The sequence below is a fragment of the Neofelis nebulosa genome, chromosome 6, assembly GCF_028018385.1.
Source record: "Neofelis nebulosa isolate mNeoNeb1 chromosome 6, mNeoNeb1.pri, whole genome shotgun sequence".
Lineage (NCBI taxonomy): Eukaryota > Metazoa > Chordata > Mammalia > Carnivora > Felidae > Neofelis > Neofelis nebulosa.
The window spans coordinates 7,344,904-7,358,714 of record NC_080787.1 but is presented as its reverse complement, the minus strand read 5'-3'; the positions used below and the strand labels follow the sequence as shown (position 1 = coordinate 7,358,714).

Sequence of the window (13,811 nt, the reverse complement as noted above, 5' to 3'; positions counted from 1 at the left end):
GACCAGTTTGACGTGCATACAAGAAATTGAGGACAAAGTAAGCTTTTAATTGGCTTTGAGTTCTCCAGGGAGTTGTTTAATGTTTATTTTTTGAGAGACCGGGCGAGTGGTGGAGAGGCAGAGAGACACCCCAGAATTGAAACAGGCTCCTCCTGGCTCCGAGCTGTCAGCACAGGGCCTGCCGGGGCCCGAACTCAAGGAGAACTCAAGGACCCGGAGATCCTGACCTGGGCGGAAGTCGGAGCTTAACCGACGGAACCACCCAGGCGCGCCCCCTTCAGGGCGTTTCATTTGTAGTGCCATTCTCTAAAGAGCACTTCCACGGATTCATTGTTACCTGGTTGGGCTTTAATAAAAGAGAACATTTAGTTATGTGAGTTTGTAGGAGCTCCTGACCATCTCCTGTACTTCCTGTCCTTGGTCCACTTAGCATAATAGAAGTGAACCTAATAGCATGATCAGTATCCATCCACTTAAGTGTTAATTTCCTTGTTAATTTCCTAAGTTTAAAAGTATAATGAACTGATGCTAGGTAAGCTTTTTCTGAGGCCTAAAATTTACACAACTTGGCAACTCTTACCACTTACAATTCAAAATTTCAAATACAAAACTAGGCAGTGAATATTAATTTATAATGGAAAGATGAGCCAAATTCCAGTTTTGCAAAAATAAAACCATAGCCATCACAAAGTTCAGAAGAATAGCACATTTTATTAACTCTCGAATACAACCTTATCATGCTTATTTTCCTGTTTTTTGACCGCATACTCCGACTTCATCTTCACTCGACAGTTATTTTGTACTATTTTCTATATAGACAATAGGAAGAGAATTCAGTATTTCTTCCAGCACGATTGATCACAAACTGTTTTGTTCTCCTGATCGCTTAGTACTTTCAACTTCAAAGCACATTATTGGTAATGTCATGTGTAAGAATGTTTTCAAATTTAGAAAATCCTGTCAAGCTTCTTGCATACGTGAGTTGTAAAATTTAGAGGATTTCTTCATGGACTAGCTTCCCGTTCTGTACATTTCAAATCTTGACTCGGCTGTACTATACGTTCACTGCCAGCACGTTCGCTACGAAAATGTAGATGTCATATAATGACAGGAGTCCAACATCTTCTTGTCTGTAATCCAGCTGAGTTTGTCCATGAACAGGAGAAAACTCCTTGACGCCATTCTTACTTCAGATTGGCTAGAACTGAACTATATATGAGCACATCTGCAAATCGCACTGCTCATCTCATTAACCCCTACCCAAATACATTCAACTCCATTTTCTCTTACCCAAATCCAGATATGTTCTTCAGTATCTCACCATAATCAGACAAAAGGTGAACTGTAATGAAAGGGAAGATTAACTTCCGATAGACAACAAGTCTAACCGGCTGGGAAGAAAATATTTTAACATTGAAATTTTGCAAAAAAATGAGACCCAGTGTACACAGTCCCAAGAGCCCCTCTCAGACCTTTGCGCCTAATATTTGAGTTTCATTAGCTTCTGGGTAAACCTGCTTCTGATCACTGGCTGTGTTGTTCTAACTTATATATGGCTTTCCCATGCCCTGCTACCACTCTGTTCTAACATCTCAGCCTAGCACCTTAGGAGTTGAGAATCACTGGTTTGGGATGACTCTAGGCCTCTGGGAAAGAGCTTTGCTTTGCATGATGCTTTGAACTGTGGTGCCATTCTCAGAGTTACCAGAAGAACAAAAGTTAGTGGGGAGGAGATAAAGTCAATTCTGAGCAGTTTGAACATTTTCAGTATCGCGGTGAGTTCCCTGGGACAATATTGCAGGATGGTGTTGATCTAGCCTGGGCTGAATATCATCTTCCTTTAGAGAAGGTTCCATGGAAGAGGTCCCCACATTTTCGTTGGAGTTTGTCTCCTAGTTCTCCATGGGTCAAGTAGCACATGAACCGATTGGCCTGCATTATTATAGAACATTCTTAATACAACCCTGAAAATCAGGTTCTCTCACTGTCTCCATTTTATAGAGGAAGAACGTTAGCCCAAGAGAGTTTACTTTAATTGGCCAGATTCATAATAGATATCATTGACAAGCAACCTCACACCAAACCCACACACTAAATATCTTCGGACCAATAAGACTTCCTGGAAATGGATTGTTAGACCCAGTTCCTCCTCAAGGCTCCCTCGGACTCACAAATTAGTGGATGGGTGGGAAATGCAGTGGCCTGGCCTGGGCTATGTTCTGTTATCAGAGTCCTCTGGCCAGTGGCCTAGTATGAGGGGAAATGCATACGATGCATAGAAGAAACATCACCTTTCAGGGATGCTCTCTGGGCTTCAGGACCAGCTCAGAATAATCATTTCCTTGGAAACATCTGGATTCTACTACAGAGCAATTATTTGCTTGTGTTTTCATCACAGTATTTAGTTACTGTGGAACTATATCATCCAAGATAGTAGCCACTAGCCATATATGGCTATGAAGCACTTGAAATGTGGCTGGTCCAAACCGAGATGAGCTTTACGTGTAAAATATGTACCATGTTTCAAAGAGTTGTCTGAAAAATAGAATTAAAAAAAAAAAATCTCAGTATTTTTATATTAGATAACTTGTTGAAATAATATTTCTATAATAGTGAATTAAAGTACTATCAAAATAGATTTTTCTTGTTCCTTTTCGCTTTTTGAAATGTGGCTACTAGAAAATTTCAAATAACCTATGTGACTCCTATTGTATTTCTGAGGAAAAGCACTACTCTGCAAAGGGTGATGACACCTGCTCACTGAGCAGAAACTAACTAGCTATGTTCTTTTGTTTGTTTGTTTGTTTAATTTTTATTTATTTTTGAGACAGAGAAAGACAGAGCATGAATGCGGGAGGGTCAGAGAGAGAGGGAGACACAGAATCCGAAGCAGGCTCCAGGCTCTGAGCTGTCAGCACAGAGCCCGATGCGGGGCTCGAACTCACGGACCGTGAGATCATGACCTGAGCCGAAGTCTGACGCTTAACCGGCTGTGCCACCCAGGTGCCCCTAACTAGCTATGTTCTTAATATCACCAGTCCTCAGTAATCATGACACCTACCTTTGAGTGCTGTGATAAGAAGGTGTTTGAAAAGAAATGGAGGGGCGCCTGGGTGGCTCAGTCTGTTAAACGTCTGACTTCGGCTCAGGTTACGATCTCAAGGTTGGTGGGTCTGAGTCCTGCATCGGGCTCTTGTGCTGACAACTCGGAGTCTGGAGCCTGCTTCGGATTCTGTGTCTCCCTCTCTCTCTGCCCCTCCCCAGCTTGCACTCTGTTTCTCTCTGTCTCAAAAATACTAAGCAAACATTAAAAAAAGAAAAGCAATGGAGACTTCTCCCCGACAATGCTTGGCACGTTGTAAATTAGAACTCAGGAATTGCTAGCTCTCGACAGCAGTGTTGTTCCCACTGTACCCTAAATCGCAGCTGTACTCTGAAACCCTCTAATGATGTCACCTTGCCTTTTACTGGACCAACCTGTTCATCTCTGGCCTGGATTTCAACCCAAAGTTACTCTCTATATTTCCCTTAGGCGTAGAATCACCTAGAAATTTGCCTACGAGAAGTAATAGGATATTTAATTTTTCAGCCACGAGACCACTTGTGTATGCGCAGAAAAATTTTAAAAGGTGGGTATAATGCATTAAAATAACCTGTAATTTCTTTTTTTTCTTTTCTTCTTCTTTTTTTTTTAATGTTTATTTATTTTTGAGACAGAGAGAGACAGACCATGAACAGGGGAGGGGCAGAGAGAGAGGGAGACACAGAATCTGAAGCAGGCTTCAGGCTCTGAGCTGTCAGCACAGAGCCCGACGCGGGGCTCGAACTCGCGGACCGTGAGATCATGACCTGAGCCGAAGTCGGACGCTTAACTGACCAAGCTACCCAGGCGCCCCTAACCTGTAATTTCTGAGTTACACTTTTATCGTACGTGGACATGAGATCATGAATTTTCATGTTGAATTATCAATCAGCAATTTATTTGATGCGGTAATCATCGCCAAGTTTAGGTAGTCAGCCATGTTTGGGCAATTATTTGAATATATTATTGCCGTTGTCAATATTATTTTATAATAATAAGTAGATTATTGAAAATGATAACATTAATAATGTCAAAATAAAATATAGACTTCATAAACTAAAAATCAAGACAAGGACCTTTTTCTTAAAGCAGCCAATGTAGAGTCTAATGAATGGCTTACAGTATTAGACCTAAGCCAGTCAACTTTGTGGACACCCGTGAGGGAATGGGCCAAAATCAAGGAAACATATTGTTGAAGGTCTTATCGAAAGTCTAGGCAAAATTAGAGGTTTTTACGATAACTTTTAGCTCTCTGTGAGTGAACTCTCCCCTCACCCTTGCTAGAGAAGGGCCAATATTTGTTTTTGAGGAATACATTTCATTTGAATAGTAAAAGGGTGCTCTTTACCTATACAAATATGTTTGCAGGAGACATTCAATGTTAGGATCCATTGTAAGTATATGAACCTAAAAAGTGTGTGGACTTGAAAACATGAGTACTTAGCACAAGTACTTATAGTACTTAGCACAAGTACTGTGATTAAATTTAAGTGTCTTAACTGGGTCTCCTGGTTGCTGCAACTTGACCCAACCTGAGCCAAGGGAGGCTCCTGCCCCAGTGACAGGAGTACAGATGGCTCAGAGGACCCAGAATCCCCACGTTAGGAACCCAGAGAACGAAGCTCTATGCATCTCTCCTCTGTGCTCTGCCCTTGGCTCCATTCGGCATTTTTGATTCACCAGACCTCCCGGTGTCTCCTACAGACGAAACTCCCAGCCCCTGACATCAGGTCACCTCAATTTCTGCAACTCAGTTCCAGTTTTTGAACAGAGAATTTTTGATTGGTTCATATTGGCCCAATGACTTTTGGACCGGTCAACCCCCTTTAAGGTAAAAAGTTTAGGTCCACGGAGGACAGTGTGTATCAAGACCCACTGATATGAAAGCTTTAAACCAAGGATGAGGCTAGAGAAGAGCAGGATATTTGGGACCAGAGGGCATTCTAGAGTTTATTGTCCGTAAGGCTGCCATGAGCCACATACAGTTAAGTGAGTTCTTGAAATAGCCACGTAGGAACTGAGATGTGCTGTTTGTGTAAAATACATGGAGATTCCAAAGACAGAATATGAGAAACAAAAAAGAATGTAAAATCTCTCATAAATATTTTTACATTGATTTTGTGCTGAGCAAGAATATTTTGGACATGTTAGGTTAAATAAATTATGTGGGTTTTTTTAATATTTCTTTTTGAGAGTGTGTGTGTGAGAGAGAGAGAAAGAGAGAGAGAGTGGGGGAGCAGCAGAGAGAGAGGGAGACAGAGGATCTGAAGAGCCTGATGTGGGGCTCAAACTCACAGACCATGAGATAATGACTCCAGCAGAAGTCAGATGGTTAACGGACTGAGCCATTCAGGTGCCCCTAAATTATGTTATTAAAACTGATTCACCTGTTTCTTTCTTCCTTAGTTAATTTGGCTATAGACAGGACTGTTCTAGAGGTTGTTCATTCACTAGGCATAGATCCCTTCCATTACTGGATATCTTCAGTGTGCCAGGCCCCAAAGGAATCAAAAATCTCATAGGTTGTCATTTTCAACAGCAACAAAGATGACAAGATATCTGGGAATAAAGGGTAATATATAATATGAAGATCTGTCTGCAGAAAATTTGAAACATTCTCCACAGGTACAAAATATTGGGGTGGGGGGAGGGATGTGAAAACAAAATGTTCTTGAACAGGAAAACACCCTCTCCCCAAATTAATTTGTAAATTTAACACCATCCCAATAAAACGAGGATATTGAGGTTGTGTGTGTGTGTGTGTGTGTGTGTGTGTGTGTGTGTGTTTATGTGTAATGGAAGGGTGAAGAGGTGAGGTGGGAGGGAGGAAGCATCTTAAAGTGCATTTCGAGAAACAAAATAAATAAACAAAAACTAGAATAACAAGGACATTCTGGAAAAAAAAAAAGAGCAACGACAGGGAATGAGCTCTATCCTCCCTCGGTCATGTTATAACATCTCAGTTTCTCAAACATTCTTGTTATAACATCTCAGTTTCTCAAACATTCCATTTTTATTTCAGTACCTACTATGGGTTATGTATTCTCAGCATTGAAGACAGTGCTGTGAACAATACTTAACAGTATGATCTCAGTGGAGAAATGACCAGAAAGATCAAAGGGACAAAGTAGAAAACCTAGGATTACTCCACCTATCCATGGAATTTAGCCTATGATAACGGTTGGCATCTCCAACGGGAGTGAGGTGGGGAGGGGAAAGGAAGCAGAAATGGAAGAGTCGTACGCATTTATTAAACCTTGTAACAAAATACAGGGGGTTCAATTGCTTTTAAAGTGAAATTGACAACACAAAAATTATTGAAACAAACCATGGGAAAACTTTCTTGGCGTGAATGCGCGCGCGCGGGTGCGCTGTGCTCTCAAAGAAGGGTCTTTCTACACATGAAAACGAACATTAAAGTATCCCATTCCGTTGGAAGGAACGGTGCGGGCAGGAATGAACTCCGTGGTCACTACCGGTAATGGGGGGAAATTAATCTAAGTTACTTAACGACTACATCAGTCGCTGTGGCAATGGGCGAAGAACTGAGCTTCGGGTCTCCAGAAGCCCCGGTTCCTGGAACTTGTCTCAGGAAAATCCGTGTTGACCAGAATATAAAACACGACGCTGGACTTTCCTCTGCCCAGAAGAAACGCCATCAGTATGAAAGAAGCCGCAGATTCCGCCGTGAAGATAAACTAAAGGCCTTCGTTAGAGACATCACTTCACCCCCACACATGCATACGTTCCCAGGTTTACCCGTACGTTACTCGCGTAGAAACCGTTGGGACTTCGGGCCGCGCAAAAATGCGTTGAAAGCATCTCCGGCGTTTAGATGTTGACGTCTACCTAAAACGACGCTCGGTGACCCGCTGCCGGGACAAGATGGCCGACGAAGGGTTGTTGTGATGCACTCCAATCCATCACACTTTTGCACAAAGTTATATGACGCGAGGGACAGAAGGGCGCCGGTCCAGCGGCGCCCGGTGGCAGGGTGGCCGCCGCCGCCGCCGCGCGGTGGTCCAGACGCGGTCCTCAGCGGCCGCAGCGCGCGGGCTGGCCCACGGGAGCGCGCGGCACGGACGCCCGCACGGTCTCCTCCCCGGTGGGGTGCTGCGGCCGTCCCCGGACACGAGGTGGACTTTCCAAACCATGGGAAGTGTCCGAGGTATCAGGGACACACTTACCGGGCGTAAAAGGCACAATCAATCCACTGGAAACGAAACGTACACAGAATACACAAGAGGCCGGCCTCCACCCAATGAAACACGCGATGAAAAGCGTGGGCCGGAAGAGTGGGCCAACCCGCGAGCAGGGCGGGACTTTTGAACGGCTTTCCAACCCAATCGGGGGATTCCTGGAGACCGAGGAACTGGCTGACTTGATTTGTGGTTGTTTTCGATGGCCTGGCGCGGGGCGGGGCTGGCGCGCGAGTGCGCGCCTCCGGGACAGCGCTTCCGCACCGTAGCGGGGGAGGCCACCCGGGATGCCGCTGGGCAGGGGACGAGCCCTAGGACGGCGCCGAGACCCCCGCCGCCCCTTTCCGGCAGGCGTCAACTGTAGCTGCCAACCACACCTAGAACCAAAGGTTAAAGGGAGAAAGGGACAGGATTAGAAGGTTCAGCTCTTTCTTTGAGATCGGTGGTGGCTCTGAAAAGAGCCTTTTTGGGTTTCAGAAGCAGACGTTCTTCAAAAGCCTACTTCTTTTTGGGTGCAGCCTTCTTGGGCTTGGCAACCTTGGGTTTGGCGGTCTTGGGCTTCACGGCCTTAGCTGCGCTCTTGGCGGCCTTCTTCGGCTTGGCAGCCTTCGCTTTCTTCGGACTCTTGGCCACTTTCTTGGCGACAGCAGCCCCCGCCGGCTTCTTCACCTTCTTCGGGGTCTTCTTGGCGCTCTTCTTGGGAGTGCCGGCCCCGGTGGCCTTCTTGGCTTTCTTGGCCGCCCCGGCAGCCTTCTTGGGCTTGGCCGCGCCCGCCTTCTTGGCTTTGGGCTTGGCCTCCCCGGACGCCGCCTTCTTGTTGAGCTTGAACGAGCCCGAGGCGCCGGTGCCCTTGGTCTGCACCAGGGTGCCCTTGCTCACCAGGCTCTTGAGACCCAGCTTGATGCGGCTGTTGTTCTTCTCCACGTCGTAGCCGGCGGCCGCCAGCGCCTTCTTGAGCGCGGCCAACGACACGCCGCTGCGCTCCTTGGAGGCGGCCACGGCCTTGGTGATGAGCTCGGACACCGGTGGCCCAGAAGCCTTGCGGCGCACCCCTGCGGGTTTCTTAGCCGCCTTCTTCTTGACGGGGGCCTTCTCCGCGGGGGGCGCGGCGGCAGGAGCGGCGGGAGCGGTCTCCGACATGCTGAGGCTGTAGGACCGGGGACAAGTGGCAGAGCGCCGTGGGTGCGCCGGGGCCGGGTCGCCGTATATATAGAGCGCAGGCGCGCGCTGATTGGTGCTCCGCTCGCCCGCCTGGCTGGCAGGCTCCGAGCCGCCGCCGTGCGCCCAAGTTGTGTTTGTTCCACTTCACAAAAGGGGGAAAATGTTAAAATACCCCGCACCAAATCTCCCGGCTTTGGTCGGAAAAGGATCCGAGAAGCCTCAGGCTCCGGGCTCTCCATTTATTTTTTCCGCAACCCCAAAGGCGATGCGTCCAGGAGCCCCCAACTCCCCCAACTCCGAGGGAAGTCCAGGACGGTGGGAGACCACTTTCTGTTTTTCTCTTAAATTACCTGTTCGCTCCTTTGCCCCTGAAAGTTCTTTTTCTCAGGGGTGGTTGGGCACATGGTTGCCTTCTTTGGGAGACAAAAACGAAATGGTTTCCACCTAAATTTTCACGATAATTCTCTTTCTTCGCGAGGGAAGTAACACAGGTCCTCTGTGAATTCTGCGCACAGACCCACAGGAACCGTGGACTGGGACAAGGATTCCCGGGCCAGTCCAAAGCAGTTAGGGTTGGATGAAAGGGGGTCCAAAGGCCTTGGGGGGTGTCCTGGACCGTGGGGGGTTAGAGACTTAAATCTTAGATTTGAAGACACTGAAATTCTTTATCAACTCCGTCTTTTCGTAGATGGGGGCGGGGCACTCTTCACTTCTCCAAAGGCGAGAAATTGGGCAGTTTTTAAAAAAGATCTCAGGTTCCCCTCTGGGTTGTGCAAGGCAGGGGGTCTGACCCTCAAGAATAGAGATAATAAGGGAAGAAGGGAGACCCCCTAAGCCTGCAAAGAATCCTCAATAGACTTGGTAGCTACAGACATTGTGATGATCTCTTTCCAAAGAAAACAAGCATTTATTTATTTATTTTTATATGTTCCAATAAAGACATGAACTTCAGCACGTGAAAATTCTAGATTACTTCCAGTAACAACATGTAACTCATGTTATGGTATAGAAGGACACTCTCTAACTGGGAATTCGACGACTTCGATGGAAGGAAAGCAGCTAACATTAATGTGATACACTTTTATAAGATGAACTGGAGATTCGAAGTAAAACAAAACGGATGGCAAATTTTTAAATAGAAATAGAGGACAAGTCCTAAAACACGTAAGTTATTATACCATTTTTCTGTTGTTGGTAAGATTACCCCTTCTCATGCCCTTTGGTGGTGCTGGTCATTCGGATTCCATTCTAAAGTTTGCTTTGTCTTTTAGGGACCAAGGAAGTATTACAACTTACCCGAAATTCCCATTCAAATATACAGCCACATGAAAATATGTGTTAAAGATGCCAGCCTTGGACCGGGGTCAAAAAAAGTTATACAACTTAAGTTCAGTGATGAAAGAAAAAAAAAAAAAAATGAGGCATTTTTACACTAAGGATAACTCCATGTAAGTTTCGCTGAGTAACGTTTGTTCAACATTCGGAAATCGAGTCTACTACTGATCATGTCCTCTGAGAATTAACAGCCTAATGAGATTAGTGATGGATGAATTAGCAGCCGTAGAAAACCACTGCAGACCTGCCATCCCTTGCCGTGATTTTGGATATAGGAATCGTAAGAAATTATTGAAAGTGTCTGAACAACTAAAGCACTTTTATCACACTAATGTATCTTGGCATCAAAATAATGAAATCAAATAAGAACATGCACTTTGCTCTGATTCTATGGACAAGGAGTCCCTCCCCCCCCCCCCCCCCCCCCCCGCCAGCCATTTGAAATTCGGTGAAATGTCCTGTACCCACCAGGAAAATAGCAATGTAGAATCTTGATTGCCAGGTCACTGGACCTCCCCTCACCATCAGTTGGTGTCCTGATTTATACATCAACAGCACATAAGTTCGATTCCTGTGATTCAATTCTCTAATATGATCACTCGGGTTGAATCAATCAAAACACATCTCCCTACAGGCAAGTCTGACGTCCAGATCTCAGGTCATTCAGACACCAGCCACTCAGTCTTGCTCCCAACCTCCTGGCCACAGGGTAGAGACCAGAAGGCAGAGAAACAAGATTCTTGATCTTCTCCAGATTCTTGGAATTCATGTTGAGAAAAGCTATCCAAAAATGAAAAATAAGGCAAAACTCTTTCTTTGTGTCCTTCCAAGCTGTATTAGAAAATTGTCTAAGTTCATTTGCAAGTCATTTGATGCTCTAAGGCAATACTACACAAATAGAATGTGGGTCACGTATGTAATTTTACGTTTTCTAGTAGTCACGTGACACAAATAAAAAGAAACATGAGTTTAATTTTAATAATATATTCTGCTTCACTCAATATATCCAAACTATCACCATTTCAACATGTAATCAGTATTTTTAAAAATATGATGGTTTATATTCCCTTTTTTTTCACATCGTGAGGCTTCCAAATCTAGTATATTTTACATTCATAGAATATTCCATTTCAGGCTAGCCACCTTACAGGTGCTCCCTGGCCACATAAGACCAACAGCTACCATTCTGGGCAGCACGGCTTTGGCAAAGGTAACTTTGAATTCATAATTACTCTTTGATTACACCCAAAGTATATAAAATTAGACAGTCACATATAGAGGGTTGATACATTAATAAGTGTTTTGTCCAGTAGAGAGGCACGTGAACTCCTTTCAGTAGAAAAGCCAACCCTAAAAGTGATGATTGTATTGCTTAATAGAACATTAACCAGTTTTGTATTTTTCTGCCTTCCCGCCTTTTACCTTCTCCTGCCCAAATGCGTATTTCATTCTCCTGTGTCCTGCTTTGACCCAACTTTGCCATCCTGCTTGCTCCCTTGTCAATGACATAACATTCTTTGACCCAGGCATGAGCTCACTCTAAACAGTACTTGTATGAGACTTGTGTTTTTAACTTCTTGAAAAGCATACTCTGACGCTCGGTTCCTCGGTTTGTTCCAAGCGCTCTAAAACAGAACCTTTAGAAACCATTCTAAAACTCGGGAGATACAAAACTTTTTGACTGTCAACCTTACAGTGACCTTAGATCTGGGACAAGCCCGTGAGCCACCAGAAGCCTATTAAAATTACCTCCAGGGGAAAATTCAGGTGAAGGGTGTGGTCTTCCCCCTCAAAACTGATGGTCTTAAGGGGGCCAACAATAAAGTGAGGACAGAAATACTGCGATGCGGTCAATTGTGTATTCTTGTATTTACACCCGTTCTGGATATTACAGGTTGGCTGCTTTCGTTTCATGTGCCTCAGATCTGGAAAGCTGGTGAACAGAGCTAATTACGCAGAGCTGAATGGCCAGTCCAAAAGGCTGTCATGGGAGCTGGACAGAGGGTGTGGGGGAGAGACTTGAACAGCGAGAAATACATAAGGACAGTGAGGGGGGTTGCTGGAGCAGGTGCACGGCCCCTCCCTTTACCAGGCCAGAATAGGGTTCTGTCTGCTTTTGAAGGTAGCTAACCTGATATTAATGAACCTTGTTACAGGCCCCAAGTGGGAGCGATTAAAACCTGCTCTTTCCTGACTCACGAGGGATGGGGCTCTAATGATACCAGCCGCTCTCCTGGCCTGCCTGCCCAAGGGCGTAAAGTGTTCGTGCTTGGGTCCACCTTGAGGCTGATAATAGAGGGCAGCCTGAGAAAAAATATGCAGGAAAGAGATTCAGGAGAGTGGCCTAAAGAAGATTGTAGGCCCTCCAGTCTGTGTGCTTGCTTTTTAGCCCCACAAGCAAATAACCCAGTCTCTGCAGGCAAATGGCCAACGATTAGGGGGTCAGACCTGAGCCAAAATGTTTCCCCCACCAGCCCGTGGGGCACTTTAAGGGCTGAGACCACCGTTTCTGTATGTTTATTCCCGGACACATCCTTAAAAGACATTGGGGAAACCGAGAACGTAATAGTAAAGCACATGATTGGTGCTTAATAAATGCATCGGGAGTATCACCAAGGGAACGACACATTCCAGAATATATTCACCTGACATTTTGGAATTGCTCTTAGGACCACATAAGTGATGCAGGAAACTAGCTCATTCATTGCCACCTCACTCTTTAAGCGTGTTTTCAAATGACTGTAAGCTGTTTCAGAAGTCAAACCTACCCTCAAGAGGATTTCTCAACAGTGAGATTATATACATTTTTACAGCTTCCTAGTCTAGGTCTCTAATGAAGGCAGTGATGATGCACAAAATGCAGACATATTTTAGGCAATAGCCTTAATCGGAATGAGGGTATAGCCTCACTCAGTGACTGTTTTGGAGGAAACACGGACGTACAAGTTTTGATAGATTTGTTAGGATGTGTGATTGCTGTTTCATTCCTAGCCCATCACGATGCCATGCATGAGCTTCCCGCACACAGGGCACTTGTCAAGCAAAAGACACTGGAAGAGATAATAAAAGCAAAGAGCAGCCCAGCAAAGTGTCTCCTCTCAAAGAGCTGTAACTGGTGGGACAGTCAGAGACAAGCATAAATATCATGCTGTGTGATGAATCTGGTGGGAAAGACCAAAACCACTGAGAAAACGGAAGAATAAAAAAATTAAAATGTTACCGTGCTGGTTACACCTTCGCTTTCAAATCCTTACCAAACCCACTGGGAAAATAAGACATTCGATTTCAGCCTAGAGCAGTGGTTCTCAAACTTTAGATTCCAGGACTCCTTTACACTATTAAAAATTAGTAGGGCGCCCCCCAAATCTCATTAGTGAAGGTCACGAATATAGACATATGAACCACTTTAGAAATTAAAACTGAGGGTTGAACTAATAATGTATATCTAAATGCACTTGGTAGTTTCCATTAAATAAAAAATTAATTTTATAGGGGCGCCTGGGTGGCTCAGTCGGTTGGGCGGCCGACTTCGGCTCAGGTCATGATCTCGCGGTCCGTGAGTTCGAGCCCCGCGTCGGGCTCTGTGCTGACGGCTCGGAGCCTGGAGCCTGCTTCAGATTCTGTGTCTCCCTCTCTCTGACCCTCCCCTGTTCATGCTCTGTCTCTCCCTGTCTCAAAAATAAATACACGTTAAAAAAAAATTTTTTTTAATTAATTTTATTTATTTAGAATTATACATAATTAACAGATGGCATATGTTGCATATTAATCTATATTATATACTATAGGCTTGTATATATAATGTACAGTATAGGATACCACCTGCTACGTTCTCGGGCTTTCCCAACTTTCATTTCCTCCTCTGTAACATGGAGTAGCACCTCCCCCAAGGAATATAGTGAGAATTAAATGAGGTAACATGCATATAGTTCCTGAGACGGCGCTGAACACACAGTTGCCTCTTACCTGAAGTGTATTTCCATTAGATCTGCCCACCGTGGGATTCTGCTGTTTTGGGGGTGACTCTGAGAAAG

The 13,811-nt window shown here is 45.0% G+C and overlaps 1 protein-coding gene across 1 annotated transcript; it reads right to left on the bottom strand.

Moving 5' to 3' along the window:
* Positions 1-6,311: 6,311 nt before the first annotated feature.
* On the bottom strand, positions 6,312-8,473 carry H1-2 (H1.2 linker histone, cluster member). The gene has a single exon (XM_058736014.1). The coding sequence runs from the start codon at positions 8,419-8,421 to the stop codon at positions 7,780-7,782; it is 642 nt and encodes a 213-aa protein (XP_058591997.1). The 5' UTR covers positions 8,422-8,473; the 3' UTR covers positions 6,312-7,779.
* Between the last annotated feature and the right edge of the window lie 5,338 nt (positions 8,474-13,811).